The 18,695-nt window shown below is 52.4% G+C and overlaps 1 protein-coding gene across 9 annotated transcripts; it reads right to left on the bottom strand.

The window, feature by feature from the left end:
- Positions 1-685: 685 nt before the first annotated feature.
- LOC100502399 (Ribose-phosphate pyrophosphokinase 4) lies at positions 686-18,260 on the bottom strand. 9 transcript variants are annotated; one of them, NR_136653.1, is made up of 9 exons: positions 17,516-18,229; positions 17,267-17,381; positions 17,028-17,150; positions 16,781-16,861; positions 16,200-16,541; positions 15,956-16,108; positions 15,295-15,850; positions 15,021-15,197; positions 1,914-2,539 (listed from the first exon to the last, which is right to left on the bottom strand). NR_136653.1 is itself a non-coding variant. In XM_035967083.1 (9 exons), exons 6-9 carry the CDS (start codon positions 16,539-16,541, stop codon positions 2,463-2,465), a joined length of 1,416 nt encoding a protein of 471 aa, XP_035822976.1. In that variant the 5' UTR covers positions 16,781-16,861; positions 17,028-17,150; positions 17,267-17,381; positions 17,516-17,577; positions 17,759-18,249; the 3' UTR covers positions 1,914-2,462. The 9 variants fall into 9 exon arrangements, 8 of the variants coding, with proteins under 8 accessions (XP_020407327.1, XP_035822976.1, XP_020407325.1 ...); XM_035967083.1 differs by having other exon boundaries at positions 15,021-15,850; positions 15,942-16,108; positions 17,516-17,577; positions 17,759-18,249; XM_020551736.1 differs by having other exon boundaries at positions 15,021-15,850; positions 15,942-16,108; positions 16,734-16,861; positions 17,516-17,577; positions 17,937-18,248.
- Between the last annotated feature and the right edge of the window lie 435 nt (positions 18,261-18,695).

Raw genomic sequence — 18,695 nt, 5'->3', positions numbered from 1 at the left:
GGCTAGCCGCAGTGACCAACTCTAAAGCATGCGCTATGTTTTTTCAGTTACATTTGCAGTTAACAGATGCTGTAGTCGTGCACCTTATGTGCTACTGTAAAATTAGAGTGCGCTTGTAAAACGCTATTTCTAGAGTCCCTCTCTCCACTCGATCGGACTGCAGGCGCATGCGTGTGGGTGAAAAGCTAGCTAGCTACTGCTGCTACTGGTACACTTCAATATGCCTCGCCGACGCCAGCTAGGGATATAGAGTTAAAAAATAATATAATATATGATAGTTGGTATAGGGTTGGGATATAGAGTAAACATGAGTGCGGAGGATTGTGGTATAGAGTAAAGAATTTTGCTGACCAGGACAGAATATTTTTTTTAGAGTACAAATTTAGAGTAGTATGAGTGTGGTTAGCCTAAACCCTATACCCCACCCCACTACCCCAGTCCCCAGCGGCGCGCTATTGAGACAAGGCGGCCCGTCGATGCGAAGATGCGGCGAGGCGAACAAAGTGGGGATGAAGATAACGCGAATTTCCCCGGTATATAGACCGACGCGAAGGCGACTGGCATATGCCGTATGCGACGCCGAGACGGATCGGCATGGAGCGCGCCGCCGGATGAACGCGACGGGCTACTTGCTCAAGGAGTCAAGGACGCGTTGGTTTTCTCCTCCATGGCCCTGCCATCACGAAGCATGCAGCCTATCCTCCTGACTGGTGGGATGGTGATTTACAACAGCCTATCCTCCTCCTGTCCTGTGTAGTATGTTGTTGTACCCTTGGGCCCAAAACAATGAAGTAATCATAAGTTACGGACATGTGGTTAATCCAGAAGCACTACAAAAATCGAAACCTCAAAAAAAAAAACAACGCCAAAACTTTTGCACAGCGACAATCCCTTTTTTTTCGCCGACAAGAATCTGATTCGTTTCTCCAACATCAACGTAAAAGGCCAAACTGATGGTCTTTCCGGTAGCAAGCATACCTTATCTCGCATGGCATGCAGCCCGGGCCGAGCTAAAACAAGTGTCAGGAGAGTGGAGACTTCAGGTTGCTCAGGTCGTCTCAACTCACGATCTCATCCGATACTGCACGGGCACGGCTAGTTTCCAAGTTGAATTTAGGCTCACTGGCCGGGTTACACAAAGACGGTCGCTGCCGAGGCTGAAGGAGTCAACGCGGCAGAATACCGCACCGAAGTCACCGTGATCCTTGGTAACTGCTGAGAGCCGGAACCAAGAGGCACAAGCTTATGGCTAACAGTGTGCTCTGATTTTGGCAGGATGGAGAAGGCGTGACTGTGAGCACCAGAGAAAACGAAATTCTGGGGATCGACGAGGGAGTACTTGATTTCCTGAAGCAAAAGACGTTGAATTGTGAACCTTCAAATAGACGGTGAAAGGGATCCCAAGGACGGCGTAGGGAGGGCACTCCACGCCCACAACAAGCGGCGGCGGATCCATCAGGTTGAATGGTCATCGAATGCAAATGCAAAGGCACGTCAGTGCAGTTTCTAGCAGTCACAATAAGCACGTTAGACTCATTCATAGCAAGAGAACATTTTTCATCATCACTTCCTGAGGACCTGATCCCTGATATAGCAACAACGGTTCTCGCCTAAATGGTCTCAAAAACTGGTGGCTAACTAATAAGGGGGGTCTGCCCTTCAATTCGCATGCTTCTATGGACGTTAAGCCGGTGCGATGCTTCTTCTTCACTTGAACCTAGGGAGTAACTAATGGTGTGTTTGGTTTGTAGAGTCAGTCTATGCTTCATAAAGTGATGCATCATAAGTTCATTCCATCAATTTTGGTGGAATCAACCCACTCCACATGTATATACTAATTATTAGCTTATGAGGAATGAGGTGGTGATGGATCAACCCATTATATTCCACAAACCAAATAAAAAAGTGAGGAGTGAGAAGAAGATGAATCACTTTATTCCTCAAACCAAACACACTATAAGTGAAACATAAAGCATGACTGATTTTGCTCGATGCCGTTTGATTTCTAGTTTGCACGACCAGGAATCACCCACACCCAATGTGGGAACAGATATAACCCCAAATGAATACTGGATATTTCTTATGCTATCGGCCTCTTCCTTCGACTCTTTGTCCTCGGACACAGTTGAGACACCAAGAAGTTCAACATGGTGACTTTCAGAATCTTCCGCTTCCCTTGGACTCAACAACATACCACCACCTCTGGCATCAACGAGGTTAATTTTCAGCTCACCAGAATGGACTGCATGCTCTTTTGACTCTATGCTCACCGGTACAGTAAATAATTCTCCAACTAAAGCTGGGCCAGCAGAATTTAAGACAAGGTCAACTTGAGCATCTGGCTCTTCAACTTGAATAAGTTTCTGTCCAGAAAAGGCAAGAGCAGAGGGTCCCTTGTGGGCAATGTCTCCACTTGGTTCTCAAATTTCCATAATGGGAAGTCTTCCATGGAAGCAGGGCTTTCAGCGTGGCAGCAAATCACAAGGCATTTTTTTTATTGTCGCCTTCACAGACAAACATTCTAGTTTTCCACTCTGTCCTGCAGAGCGTGCTCATAATGTTAGCTCCACTATGGTCTATGGAATTACTGGTAAGAAAACTATCACCAAAAACATATGTGAAGGAAAGGTTTGCCTCAAATGTTCGAGTACCAAGTAACAAATAGGCAAAGCCCTCTAAAACTAAACAAACTAAAAAAAATAAAGGGAGCTATTACTGTTGTTTCAGCTTTCAAGATGGAACGTCACATGACAATTCTGAATATGCATGTGACAATTCTGTATATGCCGTCTATTATTCAAAATAGGTATACCCATTTTTACCACAGCAAGATAACTAGCCAACATATCTGTTGGAACTTGCTCTCTGCTGCAAGTGGGCCAACGGGGGTGAACAATGGCGACAACAGGGTTACGTGCACGGGGGCAATAGCTCTGTTGATCTAGCCTCTCACGGGCACTGTGCGGGGGTATTTATAGGTGTCTGAGTGCCCAGCGTCTTGTGTTAAGGACGCATGTGCCCTCAGACGCCTAGTTTATCCCCGGAATATTCCCATAAAGCAGGGTTACAAGCTGTAATTACAAGTTTGCCTTTACAAGTCAGGCCCGTAATACAGAGGCGGCCACGCGGGGCCCGTTACAATGGGCCGGATCACACGTGGGCCTTGGGGCTGAACGAGGCCGCGCCGTGTGAGGTCGTCGCCGCAGGCCTTCGTCAAAGCGCCGAGTCCTGCGAAGGGTGTCCCTGCCCGCTTTGCCTCCGGCGGACCAGCGGCTGCAGCGAAGGCCTCGAGCGAAGGGTGGCGTCTTTGCCTTCGCTCCAACATTTGCCCTCCGAGGGACCAGTTCGACAAAGTCACCTGGTGCCGAAGACGTCGCTAGATGGCGGAGACGCTGCCCTCGCTCGAAGTGGTTCCGCGGGGGTTTTTGATGTGACCGTTGATGGACGGCGTACTGTTGGATTGCGGGTTTCCCGAAGCGTCGCGGCCTGTCGGGTTGTGGGTTTCCCGAGGAGCCGTGCCCTGCCTATAAAAGGGGGCGGGGGCGGCGCTGTTTGAATTCTGCTTTCCGCGCTCCGTAAAACCCTAGCCGCCCGCCGTCTTGCTGCTCCTTTTCCTCCGCTGCTCCCTTTGCTCGCCGTCGTTCTGGCTCGAGTGAAGCAAACCGCCCGCCGCCGCCGACGGTACGTAGCCATGCCATCCTCTTCTTCTTCCGCCACCGCCACGCCGCCGGCCGCCGCCTCGTCTGAGGAGACGTTGAGTAACGCGATGGTGGAAGAGTTGCGCGCCGGCGACTCTGTTGAATTCGGTGTGTCACGGATGACGTCAGGCCGTATTGAAGATATGCAGCGGTTGGGCTACTTTGGCGGCGGAGTCGCTCGTGCTCCGGGGACGGAGGAAGTCCCCGAGCCGGAGGGCGAGTTGGTTGTTTTCGAGGCGTTCTTCGCCGCCGGACTCCGCCTGCCTGCGCACCGGTTTGTCAGCGAAGTCCTGCGCAGATTCAGTGTTCAAATACATCAGCTTACGCCGAACGCCATAGTGGCGCTGGCGAAGTATGTCTGGGCGACGACTTCGTACGGCGGGCAGCCGTCGGTTGAAGTTTTCGCGAAGAATTATTGCTTGCATTGGCAGAAAAGGGTGGTTGAGGGCGGAGTTGCGCAGTTCGGGTCGTGCACTTTCACGCCGAAGACCGGCAAGACCACGATGCCAGTAGTGGAGTTGGTCCCGTGCGCCCGCAATAAGTGGGGCAGTTGGAATGAGTTTTGGTTTTATGTTGCTGAGGCTACTGTCGAAGGCCATCAAGGGCTCCCCGTGTCCGAAATGTGTTCTCACTATTACTCTGCGTATCCGCCTTTCGAAGTGGCAGAAGAGGATACAGACGAAGGGGCCCTTCGGTACGCCGCCGGTCAGAGCAGCGGGCGTGATTTGGTTGAAGAGTTTGCGGCGTACGGGGTCTGGCCCTTGGCGCACGGCTGGGCGCTGGGCGAAGTATGCCCTCGCCAGATGCCCTTTCACGGAGGAAGGGAGGTGCGAAGTCCTGCCTTCGCACTGAGTTTGCGGAACCGTGACCCGGCCGCCTTCGTGCGTGATGCAGAAGACTTGGCGGTGCGACTCGTGGGGCGCTACGTGCCGAAGACGGAAGGCCAGCGCAGTTTTGATATCCGTGGGTCAAACGATCGCTTGAACAGGGTCTTTGAATTAAATCAACTGCCGTACGACGGCTACCCTGGTCAGGACGAAGCAGACCGCCGCGGGAAGAAACCGGCGGTGGAGGCCGGAGGCGACCCTGCGCTGGCGGCCGCCACCTCTTCGAAAAAGAGAAAATTAGGTACTGCGATGGGAGGGCTCGGGGTGTCTGATAGTTTCGCTAGAGAGTTAATGAGGACGTGTGCGGCCCCGGGGGAGAGGATGTCTTCGCCCGAGCTCCGGGAGTCTTCGGCTCGGATGCTGAGGGTTACCGGGGGTTGCTGGCCTAAAAACATTCCTATCCCCTGGGATGAAGAGGACTGTTTTACATCTCGTATGGCTCGTCGGTGGAAAGTTTTTCCTTATGGGCGAAATATCGGTCATGTTGTGTGGGCAGTGATGGACAAGGATCGCCAAGCGGCGGCGCGGAAACGCCAGGCGACCGTGAGGGTTCATGAAGCCCGGCCGAAAAGGCAGCGGGGAGCATCGAAGGCTGAGGCCTCCGGCGGAGGCAAGCCGCCATTGCCGGCGAAGGCGGGTGCCTCCGCGCCTGGCAAGGCGCCGGAGGCGACGGTGGGCGCCGGAGGCCCCAAGCTGTCGAAGGTGGTGCCGTCCGCCAGCGGAGTGGCGGAGGCTGCGAAGGCGGCCCGATCGCTACCGCCGCCCGGCAAACGCGTTGCCGACTTCGGCACTGAGATTGATGTGGAGGATTATCTTGGGGGTGAGTCTATATGTATACACATTTTTTTTTAATCTGTTGATGCGTTGCAGGGTTGGACGAGGGCCCGCTCGCTCTAGTTGTGCCTGGCGCGGCGGTCGCGACGGCTGCGCCAGCGCCGAAGGCGGGGGTAGAGACCCTTGGCGCTGGAGGCGAGGTGACTGCCCTCGCGTTGGTCAGAGACGAGGCGGACGCGGCGACCCGCCGGCTGAAAGGAGCAATGGAGGCGCTGAGTCAGGTCTGCCGAGCTTTTTTTTTTTTTTACCACGGGCCTTATGTGTGTTCTGCAGGTGGCTGACTTCACCAGCCATACTGCGTGGGGGGCCCTTACGGCGACGTTGTCTGCCGAGGTCGAGAGACTTCGGACGCAACACGCGGACGCTGTCCGTGAGAAGTCGGCCTCCGACAGCAAGTGCCGCAAGCTGGCGGAGAAGGTGGCCGCCCTTGAGAAGGAGAAGGCAGACCTCCGGCGCCAGCTGATGGAGGAGAGAAGGGAGGCCAACGAAGCCATCGCCAAGGAGCAGTCTGCGCAGGCGGAGGCCAGGCTGGCGCGGGCGGAGGGCAATGTCGCCAAGGAGCTCGCCGGGGAGCTGCAGCGGCGGCTTGCTGCCTTCGAGAGCCGCGCGGAGGGGGCCGAGGCCGCGGCGCGAGCGGAGGCCGAACGGACGCGCACGCAGCTCATGACTTCATATCGCGAGCTAGGTGTGCGGACGAGCGACTTCGAGGTGCCGGAGCGAGAGGCCGGACTTCGCTGTCTGGAGTGGGTGCAGGAGGAACTGCAGGAGCTCCCCACTGTCTTGGCGGGGTTGATGTCGTTCACCTCCCTGGTCACCTGCGAGGCAGCGATGAACGCGCTCTCTCGCGAAGGCTGCCGGCACTTTGAGGCCCTCGACCAGGTGGATGAAGATTTTGGGCGAGATATCTTTGAGGTCGAAGACCCCGTGGTGAAGGAGTCCGCCGGGGCCCTCTATGACCGGATGTGGGGTTCATACGGTCGAGAGGTGGTCCGGGCGCGGGCCGAGGCTGCAAGGGCTCAGGTAACGTTGTCGTTTACTCGGTGCTTGCTGGATGCGGTTTGTGCGTGTGTTTGCTGAATTTTTGTACGTTTTGTCTTAGGCGGAGCGCGGCGAGCGGGTGGACGATTTTGGGGCGCTGAACAGCGCGCCGCCTGAGCCGGAGACCACCCCTGCGGAGGCCGCCACTGGAGTCGCCCCGGTGACCGCGGAAGATGCACCAGGCGCCCTTGTACCTGCTGCGGCCGGCGAAGGCCTACTCCCAAGGGTGGCCGAAGGCGCGTCTGATGCCCCCGCAGCTGCTGTGCCGGGCGCTGAAGATCCAGCGGAGACAACGGCGGAGGCGGCGGCGGAGGCTCCCGCAGCGGCAGGGCCTTCGCAGGTGGCGTAGGTGGTGTTTAGGGTTGAGGGATTTTTGGATGATGTACTGAATTTTGGTTGCTGCGCAGGTTCAAGATTTTGGGCCTGCGCACGCAACCGCTACTACTGGTTTTTTGGCGGCTTCGACCGCGGAAGGTGGAAATGAATGTGGTGGGTCTGTTTCTGAGTTTTTTGATTTTACTGACTCTGGGAGCTCGGCTGAATGGACCGAGGAGTCGTCGGAGGAGGACTTGGACTATTTTGCGGCCCTGGACGAGGCTGCGGCGGAGGCTGCGCTACATGCTGCGGACGCGCCAGGCGTGCCCGGTCCTAGCACCGGGCACCGACGACGAAGGGCGGTTGCGAAGCGTAGGATTAGTGCGGAAAGGCGGAAAGGAGTGAACCCGGTCGCCCTGCACTCGGTTGTGTTCAGCGCCCAGACTGCCTCCGGTAGCAAGTCGGTCCATCTGCCCTTTTTCTCGTCGAGGAGCATCTTCTTGATGGCTGTGAAGATTTTCCCATTGGCACGCTCCACGACTCCGTTGGACTGCGGATGATAGACTGAAGCGAAGGCAAGCTTGGTGCCAATGGAAAAACAGAAATCCTTGAAATCTTGATTGTCAAACTGCTTGCCGTTGTCAACTGTTAGCTCGGACGGTACTCCGAAGCGGCAAACAATGTTCTGCCAAAAGAATTTTTGGGCAGTCTTTGATGTGATTGTGGACACAGCCCTCGCTTCAATCCACTTGGTGAAGTATTCGACGGCTACGAAGGCGAACTTGAGGTTCCCCTGAGCGGTGGGCAAGGGCCCGACGATGTCCAGGCCCCAGCGCTGAAGAGGCCATGTATGGGCGACCAGCTTTGTGTATTGCGAGGGGTTGCCTGACCGAGGAGAGAACTTCTGGCAGGCTTCGCAGGACCTTGCGACTCGATTTGCGGCGCAGATCATTGCAGGCCAGTAAAACCCTTGTCGGATCACCTTAGCAGCCAGGGCCCTTGGCCCCGCGTGCGAGCCGCAAGTTCCACTGTGGACCTCGCGCAAGATTTGGATGCCTTCGGTTTCGGTGACGCATTTAAGCATTGGCTGACTGACCCCCTTCTTGTATAATTGGCCCTCGATTAGCGCGAAGTCCCGGCTCCGATGCTCGAGGCGCTTCGCCTCACTGACGTCGGTTGGGTGATAGTATCCCTGTAGAAACAGGGTTATTGGGGCCCGCCAGTCTTCGGTCATGATTAGGTGGACTATACGGTGGCCCTCGCTATCATTTGTTATTTGGAGCCCTTCGGGGCTCCGGACGGCTGGCGTGCCGATGGTGTGAAAGAATACGTCGGAGGGCAGGGGCTCGCCCCTGGCGGCGGCCTTGGCTAATGCATCGGCCTCCTCATTCTTGGCCCTGTCCACATGCTGTAGGGTGAATCCCTTGAACTGCCTCTCGAGACTTCGGATAGCCGCGAGGTATTGCATGAGCGCGGGGTCTTTTGCTGCATAGTCTTTTTCGACCTGACCGGCGACTATCTTGGAGTCTGTTTTGATGATACAGGTGGTGACTCCGAGGGCCCTTAGCTTGCGGAGGCCGAGGATGACTGCTTCATACTCTGCTATGTTGTTTGTACATTTGTCGGATTCCAGAGCGAAGCTGAGGCGTGCTGCATATCTGTGTTTGACTCCGGCTGGTGAGGTGATGACTGCAGCGACGCCTGCCCCCGCATGACACCATGCACCGTCGCAATGGATAGTCCAGACCTTTTCTGTGGATGGGTCCGGCTGTGTTACTGGCCCAGTCCAGTCGACGACGAAGTCTGCCAGGACTTGCGATTTGATGGCTGTCCTGGGCTCGAAGCTGATGTGGTAGCCGGAGAGCTCGGCTGCCCACTTGGCGATTCTCACTGATGCCTCCGGGTTCCTGAATAGTTCGCCGAGTCCCCTGTCCGAGGTGACTCGGACCTTGAATGCTTCAAAATAATGGCGCAGCTTGCGCGAGGACATAACAACTGCGTAAGCAATCTTCTCCAGCTCTGTCATGTTGCATTTGGATGGTGTCAGGACTTCGGAGACATAATAAACAGGGCACTGTCTGACTGCGCCTTCGACTGTCTGCTCCTGCACTAGTGCCGCGCTGACCGCGTGCGGCGAAGCCGCGACATAGAGCAATAAGGGGAGCGAGGAGTCTGGGCTTGTGAGGATGGCCAGCTCCGCCAGGTACTGTTTTAATGAGGCGAAGGCCGCTGCTTGCTCCGGTCCCCAAGCGAAGTCCTTCGCGCCGCGGAGGGTTTTGAGGAAGGGGAGACTTCGCTCGGCGGACCTGGAGATGAATCTATTGAGGGCGGCCATCCTGCCTGTCAGGCGCTGGACGTCCCTGGCGGACTGCGGAGGCGACATATCGACGATGGCCTGGATCTTGGTTGGGTTGGCCTCGATGCCTCGGCGGGACACCAGGTAGCCCAATATCTTGCCCTGGCGGACACCGAAAACGCACTTTTCCGGGTTTAGGCGGAGTCGTGCATCTCGCATGCTCGCGAATGTTTCCGCCAGGTCGGCGAGGTGGTCCTCCTTATTTTTGCTGGCGACGACGATGTCGTCCACATATGTGAATACATTTCTGCCGACCTGCCCTTCGAGCACCGTTTTGGTGAGTCTGGAGAAGGTGGACCCGGCATTCTTGAGACCCTCCGGCATTCTGACAAAGCAATAAGTGCCGAAGGGTGTTATAAAGCTGGTGCTGGCCTTGTCTTCCTCCTTCATGTATATCTGGTGATAGCCGGAGAAGCAGTCGAGGAGGGACATGACCTCGCATCCGGCCGCGCTATCGACTATTTTGTCGATCCGTGGCAACGGGAAATTGTCCTTTGGGCAGGACTTATTGAGACTGGTGAAGTCTATGCACATGCGCCATTTTCCGCTTTTCTTCTGCACCATCACAACATTGGAGAGCCACGTGGGGTAAGCCACCGGCTCGATGAATTTAGCCTCCAGGAGGCGATGCACCTCCGCCTTGGCGGCTTCTGTCTTTTCATCTGACATCTTGCGAAGCTTCTGCTTTTTGGGTCGCACCGAAGGGTCAATCCCCAGGCTGTGTTCGATTATGGCTCGGCTGACTCCGACCAGATCGAGGGCAGACCAGGCGAAGACATCTTTATTCTTGGCCAGGCAGCAGAGAAGTTTCTCTTCTTCAAGTGACGTGAGGTCTTCGCTGATAGTTACAGTCTGCTTGGGCGTGGCCTGATCGAGGGGGACAGTCTTGGTCCCGTCTTGGCACTGCAACTGTGCCTTGTCGTGCTGCTTGTCGGTTGGGCTAGCCGGCGCAGGGACTTCGCGCTGGGTCGTGAGACAGTGTACATTTCTCTGACCGGGCACGAAGTCCCGCTCTATGTTGCGCGCCGTCTGCTGGTTGCCGTAGATTGTGATGGCGCCCAGCGGGCCTGGTATCTTCATACATAGGTACAACCCGTGGATGGCGGCTTCGAATTTGTTGATGGAGCCTCGGCCCATGATGGCGTTGTATGGATATACCATGTCGACAATGTCGAAGGTTATTTGCTCACTTCGGGCATTGGGTGCTACACCGAAGGAGAGGGGCAACTCTATCTTGCCAACTGGAAAGGTGCCCTTGCCGCCGAAACCATACAACGGGTTGTCCGAAGGCTTCAGCAAGCTGTGGCTTATACCCATGCGGTCGAAGGCGTGGAGGAAGATGATGTCCGCCTGACTGCCGTTGTCGACAAGGACTTTGTGTAAGTCCCAACCTGCCACGCTGCAGTTGATGACCATTGCGTCGATGTGGGGGGCGCTGCGCAGGTCGACGTCTCGCGCGTCGAAGGTTAGCGGTATGTGGGACCACTTCGTCTGCACGACTGGGCCAGTGACGGCGACATGGTTGATGCTGCGGTAGTGGTCCCGCTTCTGCCGCTTGGTGTCGAAGTCGGTGCTTGACCCCCCTGTTATCATGTGAATGACTCCGCGATAAGGTTGATCGGCGAAGTCTTCTTGCTTTGGGGGATGGGGAATGTTTTGGTGTTGCTGGTGTGGTGGTGGGGGTGGAGGAGGTACGATTTGTACTTCCTGATGATGTTGGTAAGCGTGGTGCGGTGGATGCGGAGCGGGGGCGTGGACGTATGGTGGAGGGGGTGGCTGGTAGTTATGCGCGACAATTCTGGGATTGTCGGCCGGCTGCGCCCTCGCCATTCTATCTCTGGTGGCCTTCGTCTCGGGGCAGTCTTTGGTCTGGTGGGCGCAGTCTTCGCCGTGGAAAAGGCAATAGAACCGGCGCGGCGGCTGCTGCGCCCGCCCTCGACCCCTGCCGCGCGTTCCATTTCCGCGGCCTTGGGGGGGATATTCCTGGCGGCGAGGGGGGTCAGCAGCAGGCTGTTGGTTGACGATGTTGTGGACTTGCTGCTGACTGCGGCTGTCTCGACTGGAGTCTGGCTGCGAAGTCCTTGTCCACGTGCGGCTGGACTGCGGAGTCTGACTGTTGGGTTTCCGTTGCGACTCGACCTTGCGCTGGTGGAGCTCTTCGGATTTGGCATATTTTTCGAAGAGCTGATATAGCTCCTGCAAGCTCTTGGGTGGATCCCTGATACAATGGCTGTAGAGGACGCCGGCCCGAAGGCCATTGATGGCGTAGTGGATAGCGATCTGATCGTCGACAGAGGGCAGCTGTGACTTGAGTGTTAAGAACTTGCGGTAATACTCCCGCAGAGTCTCCTTTTCCAGCTGTTTGCAAAGCGAGAGCTCGGCCAAAGCGTCGGTGTCTGGACGGTACCCTTGGAAGTTGAGGAGGAACTTGTCCCTGAGACTTCGCCATGAATCAATGGACAGCGGGGGCAATCTGGTGAACCAGGTGAGTGCTGGGCCCTCTAGGGCGATGATGAAAGACTTTGCCATTGTGGCGTCGTCCCCTCCGGCTGATGCAACGGCGACTTGGTAACTCATGATGTATTGCGCCGGATCGGTGCTGCCGTTGTACTTGGGGTATGCCCCCGCTCGAAAGTTGGCTGGCCAAGGCGTCACTTGCAGGTGTGGCGCCAGGGGACTTCGCTCGTCGAGGTAGTTGATCCCTTGGAATGGCGCGCCGTGCTGGGGGGCGTAGTCATGCTGGGGGAAACGCGGGTTCTCCGGCTGCGCCCGGTGCTGCCGGGGTTGGCCGTGCTGTCGGCCGAGGTAGCCTTCGCGCATGTCCTCCGGCTGAGCGCGTTGTTGGAGGGGTGGTTCTTGCTGCAAACCGAGGTGGCCTTCGCGCTGCATCAGCGCGATCTCGCGCTCGAGGTCTTGGGCTTTCTGCTCCTCGTCGCGTATCATTTGCCGCACTTTGGCTAATGCGGAAACACGTTGGCGCTTGGCCTCCAGTATCTCTTTCTGCCTCTGGAGATTGCGGTTCCTGAGGCGCAGGGCGCGCAGCTGCAGCTGTTCTTCTGTTGAGACGCCGAGGGCCTCACCATCCTCGGTGAGGTCGGCGCCTTCCAGTGGGGCGAAGCCTGGGGGCGGCTGCGACTGTCCTTCGGTTCCGCAGGTGCGGAAGGTGTCGTCTTCGCCGGTGTGGGGAACATTGTCCTCAATGGGCTCTTGGTGGGTGGATTGGGTGAGGGCGAGGGCCTTGCCCTTTCTTGCGGCCAGCAGTGCTGCCTTCGCAGCCTCGTCAGCCTTGGGGTTAGCTCTCTTGGGTGCCATCGCGGGTGGTTTTGTCGTAGCACGAACGGTGGGCGCCAAATGTTGGAACTTGCTCTCTGCTGCAAGTGGGCCAACGGGGGTGAACAATGGCGACAACAGGGTTACGTGCACGGGGGCAATAGCTCTGTTGATCTAGCCTCTCACGGGCACTGTGCGGGGGTATTTATAGGTGTCTGAGTGCCCAGCGTCTTGTGTTAAGGACGCATGTGCCCTCAGACGCCTAGTTTATCCCCGGAATATTCCCATAAAGCAGGGTTACAAGCTGTAATTACAAGTTTGCCTTTACAAGTCAGGCCCGTAATACAGAGGCGGCCACGCGGGGCCCGTTACAATGGGCCGGATCACACGTGGGCCTTGGGGCTGAACGAGGCCGCGCCGTGTGAGGTCGTCGCCGCAGGCCTTCGTCAAAGCGCCGAGTCCTGCGAAGGGTGTCCCTGCCCGCTTTGCCTCCGGCGGACCAGCGGCTGCAGCGAAGGCCTCGAGCGAAGGGTGGCGTCTTTGCCTTCGCTCCAACAATATCGCATGGCTGGTTCCTCCACCGCCCGCGGCCGTCCCAGGACCTCCTCAATCGACAACGTCAAGATATCAAGAAGCGTCTCGATGGAGTGCAATCTGCGTGAACTTGGGCAGAGCAGAACCACACACAAGTACTTGGCCACAACCTTGTTGGCAACCAGATCATCAAGGACCTCCGATTGGTTGGTGATCCTAGAGAGAGGCATAGGGCGAAGTCGACGATTGACTCGCCGTCGCAGGAGATCATTCGTACTTCATCCTTAGTCGCTGGGCACTCTCCTTGGGGGTGCGATCAGAGCCGACGCACATCGTCTTGATCGCATCCAAGGCGCGCTTCATCGTCTTCTTTGCAAGGGGGCACCATAGCTCCGAGTGTACCGCACAAAGGATGGCATCCTTTGCGGCTTTGCCATCATTTCATTAGTGTTGTTGTCGTCGATCAACACCACCCAATAACCACGCTCTTGGAGCATCATCTCCATCAACACGGCCCACACGGCCCACTCGTACCACTACCTCACAGCCTCCTTGAGGGCTCGTAGGTAGGACAGGGGCAGATGCAGAGGGGTCGGTACCTAGCATGATTGTCACATCCGGATTTAAAAGTTAAACCGAATGCGAACCATGTACGTGCTAGGATTGGAAATTTTTATACTCTAAAATTCAGGATGTTACAATGACCCTCACTGATACCAATTGACAGGCCTAAAGCCTCCAACAGGACACAGGAACACCATATCACACAAGAACACACACAAGTAAAAATGATTTGGTGGCTGGAATGACTTGGCCTTTTCTGGTTTTCTCTTCTACTAATATAGCCAATGTGCGCTACAAATTGTGTTGTGATAACCCCAACTGATTAGCCTATTACTCCATGCTGAAATTTAGCTAAAGTAAATGCTACTATGAACCTAGGCACAGGATTATTTCCGACACATGTAAAAGCTAAGAGTAAGAACACACATGGATGGTAAATGTTAAACAACCACGAAAATTCTGGCTTAAGATGGCATATAACACAACAAGTCTTCCAAGAAAATGCCACCTTTTACTCAAAATGGATGTGTCCCATTTTTACCACAACTAGATAAAGGACATATCGCATGGTCAGTTCCTCAATAGCTAATACTTACTCTATTTCCTCCATTTTGGTTTGTTATACAATAATTTAAGTCTTTGTTCTCACCGAATTGCTTTCCCAACTTTGATATACCTTAGACGTATCAGTATATGCATACATCACATGTTCAAGTACTCCAAATATTACCCCAGTTCTGCATGAAATCTATGATAAGGTGCAGCTCTAGATTATGGCAGATGCTAGAAAGTCCCCCCCCCCCCCGGGTGTATCCCTGGCCATTTGTCTCTTGTTTTAAGTGGCAAGCTCTTTTTACTGAGTGCCCGCGTAGCGATGTGCATAGTGTGTGTTCTAGGCTTTGGACTTTGCCCCTTGGGAGATTGTAAGAGACCAGTTGTTTCTTTCCTATCTCTAATACAAAGTTGTGCAGCTCTCCTACATGTTTGATAAAAATATAGATGATACACTTTTTGTATCATACATGTCACAGGATACATCAATAACATCATATCACTATGATTTATCTTGAATCCATAATGTGCTATGGGTATGGAACATGCTACTTTATTCTTAAATAAATCTGATTTGGGGATTACCTAAGGATTAGATCTTTCTCTTCAGTTGACATTATATTTACTTTCCCAGATTCCCTGGCTACTGGTGATTTTCCGTAGAATTTTTACCCTGCCCTTGGCACGGCAATAACATCATAAAAGAAATGATTTTGGCTTAAATAAACCAAAATAATATTTCTGGGCTTTCTGGTTTTCTTTAACAATAAAATACATAAAGTATCTAGCTTTTGCTAATCGAGGTAGCCCACATGGAGTTCCTAGCTCACGTAGACACATAGTGCATCAAATACAGGGCCAGGCAACCAGCGCAATTTAATTTACAATATATGCTAACACAGTGACACAACAAGTGGATGAATACTTAATGAAATGAAGTATTGTCAAGGTTCCTGATCATGACATTAGTACCTGATTTTGCTTCATGTGTCAACCGCATCCATCTATTGGTGAAGAGTGTAAGAGAAGTATCTTGAACAACTTGGTCATGCAAATTTGAATAGAAAGGAGGAGAATCTTCCTGTCTACTATGTATCACAAAGTTACAGTCAGATTGATTGAATTGAACCTCCAACTGATCAACCACAACTGGAGAAGGAAGATGAGATAAGAGTGACACGCTGACAAGCAAAGGTGAACCAGGTTTTACAGATTGATCAAGAAAAGCAACAGACGTAGTAAGTACCATTCTTAGCGAACTTATCTGATCAATATCAAGGTGAGTAACTTCTTCCATCGCATTATTAAATCCATCATCGGTTCCCTCTGATGACTGATTTCTTTCCAAAACATTAATAACTTCCTGCTGTATATTCTCTCTCCTGGAAATGGTAGGGGAACCTGCAGGCCCACTCTTAATTTTGTTTTCTCGATTTTCCTCTTCACTACGAGAAAATAATGGTAATGCAGCCATCTCTAGGGAATAACTGATAAAATCCTTTGGGGAATTAAGTTTCATTGAGCACTCTCTCAAGTATCCTAGGTTCTCCCAGAGCAAAGTGGTCCAACCCTCTTTGCGGTACAGACCAGCAACATTATCAAAAAGCTGTTTTGCATTGCTAAAATCCCCAGCTGCATAATATTCCATGGCCATTCCACCGCTACAGACAGAAGCGATTCTTGTAGCACCTAGGCTCTGAAATGATTCATAAGCTTTTCTGAACAGTGCTATTATCTCATAAGAATCTTGAAATCTTTCAGCTTCTGACAAAGCATAGCTGGTGTATTCAGTATCAGAAAGGCTGCAACCAGATTGAGGTATAACTATTTATATTCATATTCATATAAAGAATATGTTATAACTTTTTTGAAAACAAGTATCAAGAAGCTTACGGTAGTATACTAACTGTATCTCCTTGCTCAAACAAGCGCACATATTGGCCAACATATACAGAAGGCATTACTGACTCAGGTACTCCATTAACTTCTGTTGTAAGATTAGCCATTGATGATGAACATTCGATGGCATACCTCTTCTCTCTCAAGTAAGTTGCCGCTAACTGTCAGAAAAAATGTATGAGAAGTCAATTGTTACTGCAATCGAGTAAACGGAGTGTCTATCGTAGTGCTGTGCAAAGATGTAGGTTGAACCTGATAGTAGTATGCTGGCTGAAATTCCCACTCAGTCAATCCATAGTCTGCAGTGCCAAATCTAGGAGATAATGTATCTGGAATAGTTGTAGATGTTGTTTCTATCAACTCACCAAAGACGAGGAACTGCCGGCTAAACCATTCCCAGTGAAGAAAAGCAACTTCTGGTGTTCCAAGAACCCGTGCATAGCTTCTGATATGCTTACGGAACCATGTGATTGCTTCTACCGCTTTCCCAGCATGAAGTAGCAAGGTCGATATCTTAAAGTGAAATTGCTCGGCAACTGCTTTTATCTCAACTAGGCGTTGGGTTGGAGGCAACCTTGTCGAAGTTCCAATCATCTAAATATAAGCACATTATTATCAATGGATGATGCAAAGGCAATAGAAACTGCTTAAGAAACATTGGCGGGTCAGCTAACAGTGAACTTTTTTTTTGGATTTATGATAGCCATAGTTTGTCTTTTGTTTATGATATTATTGATTCAGTATGCCACTTGTTGATTAATGATAAGAAAAGGGATGTGATCAGACCTCACGCAAAACACGAACACCTGATAAGAAAAGGGATGTGATCAGACCTCACGCAAAACACGAACACCTTCCTCATAGAACTTCAATGCTTCTGGCCAATCCCTTCTAAACTCCGCATAAATAGCAACCTGATGCATTATAGTAATGGAGCAAATGAATAGATCAGAACAATGTGGAAAAGGGATTAACAAATTACCAACCAGATGTGAACAAAATTATATATGCTTACATGCTTTTACACTGCACCTAGAATGATTAATAGCACTAAATTGAAGGAGAGAGAGAGGTCCTTACCTTGAAGCAGTACCGGATGCTCAGCTCGACAGAAGCAAAAAAAATTTCTCAATGCGAGCCTTTATCCTTAGCCCTTCCTCTTTATAGAATGCTACACATAACTCCGCAAACACACTCTTCAATCTGCAGATACAGAATATTACAATCATCCACATCTCAAAGGATTTTGGCATAGAAAATGGTTAGGATCGTTCTACAAAGTGCAATAGTAAAAACACAGGAAAAGGAAAGTTACAGACTTGTTCAGAGATCTGTTCCATTCTGCTTCATCGTGCTCAACCAACACAACCAAGTGATTGGAATCGATTTCCGCACGTTTCCTCAGGGCAACCGTTACATCCTCACTTAACTCATCTGAAAAAAAAAATTTATTAGGTGCAACTTAAAATCTTCACCGTAGTTGGGATCCAACTACCCGGATAATCAGTCTACTAGTCACTGCATACAGAGAAAAGAAGACAAAAAATTATCTAAGTCGGGGTACTTACCACTAGCTTGAGCCTGCACAAGGACCACCAATAATTTAGTGTTTTTCCTCTGAATTGCAGACCTGTGCGACAAACAAAAATCACTTGCCGCCAACTTCGGTTATACTACTAGCTGCTGCCAATAAAGTGTGGGTGGTGCTTCCTAGTTCCCAAGTGGTTGATAAGTTGTACATTAGCATCTTAAGACTCGTAACTAAATCTCTGACCGCGCGAAGTCAATTTGGGATCAACAACGCAACATACTTGAGGTTTTCGAGATCGGAGCAGGCCTTGAGCCACTGGGCAGGATCGTCGGAGACCTGGTCAGCACGGAACAGCGCGGCGACGGCGGCCGGGGCACGGGTGCGGTGTTTAAGGAGCCAGTCCTTCTTGAGGATTCCCGCGGGGGGGTGCGGCGGTGCGAGAGGGTCGCGGGGCTTACCGCTGCGGGCCAGGATGGAGACCTTGGCGAAGTCGGGGAGGGCCAGAGTATTCATGGGCGGCTGCTGGGAGCTGAGTGCCGCCGAGATCGAGGGGTGCAGCTCTGGGCACCCCACGATTGACACGAGCGACACCGGCGGCGTCCGCAGCTCCTCTGGGTAGTCCTCCATGGCCGCCACAAGCGCGGGCGAGGTGAGGCTACTGGGCGAGCGGCTCTGCTGTCGATATGGGCGGCGCCGCGGCGGTGATGATCGCCGTGGCCCGGGAAGACGGTGGCTGTCTACTTCGTTTCAGAGAAACTGGGGCGAATCTGCGTTAAAATCAAGGAGTAAATAGCTATTATAGTGCTCATCGTCAATTTTGTCATTATGTGTTTTGCTAACATGACATCGGAACCATAAATTATAAACACAGATGATATCTTCGGTCATAAACATGGGATGACATAATAATAGAAAGTCAAAACTGAGAAAGATAGAATTATAAATTTCTCTTCTTTTACTGGGCTTCTGTCTTATATTACTCTTAACTTTAATAGTATTTATAAGTTGTATTATCCTTATAAATAGTATTCTAAACTCATTATAGTTATTTCTTTTGTTTTTTTTCTCATGGCCGTATTGTCCCTCTGACCCCTCTAATCAGCCTCTCTTCGCCCGCATCTCTCCCTCCCAAACAGGCGCTTGTACGCATAGCGCATGACAAATAACTAAGAACACCTAGAGATGGGGTGAATAGGTGATCCTGTAAAATCAAACAC

Source organism: Zea mays, chromosome 4, assembly GCF_902167145.1.
Source record: "Zea mays cultivar B73 chromosome 4, Zm-B73-REFERENCE-NAM-5.0, whole genome shotgun sequence".
Lineage (NCBI taxonomy): Eukaryota > Viridiplantae > Streptophyta > Magnoliopsida > Poales > Poaceae > Zea > Zea mays.
This window is presented reverse-complemented; position numbering and strand designations above follow the sequence as displayed.

Coding starts and splice junctions, on each gene's coding strand:
- LOC100502399 (XM_035967083.1), bottom strand. CDS start 16,541: ATGATTGGAACTTCGACAAGGTTGCCTCCAACCCAACGCCTAGTTGAG. Junction 15,851..15,941: donor GATACAGTTAGTATACTACC/GTAAGCTTCTTG, acceptor ATCTGGTTGCAG/CCTTTCTGATACTGAATACA. Junction 2,540..15,020: donor GACACATGAAGCAAAATCAG/GTACTAATGTCA, acceptor CACGCTCTGCAG/GACAGAGTGGAAAACTAGAA.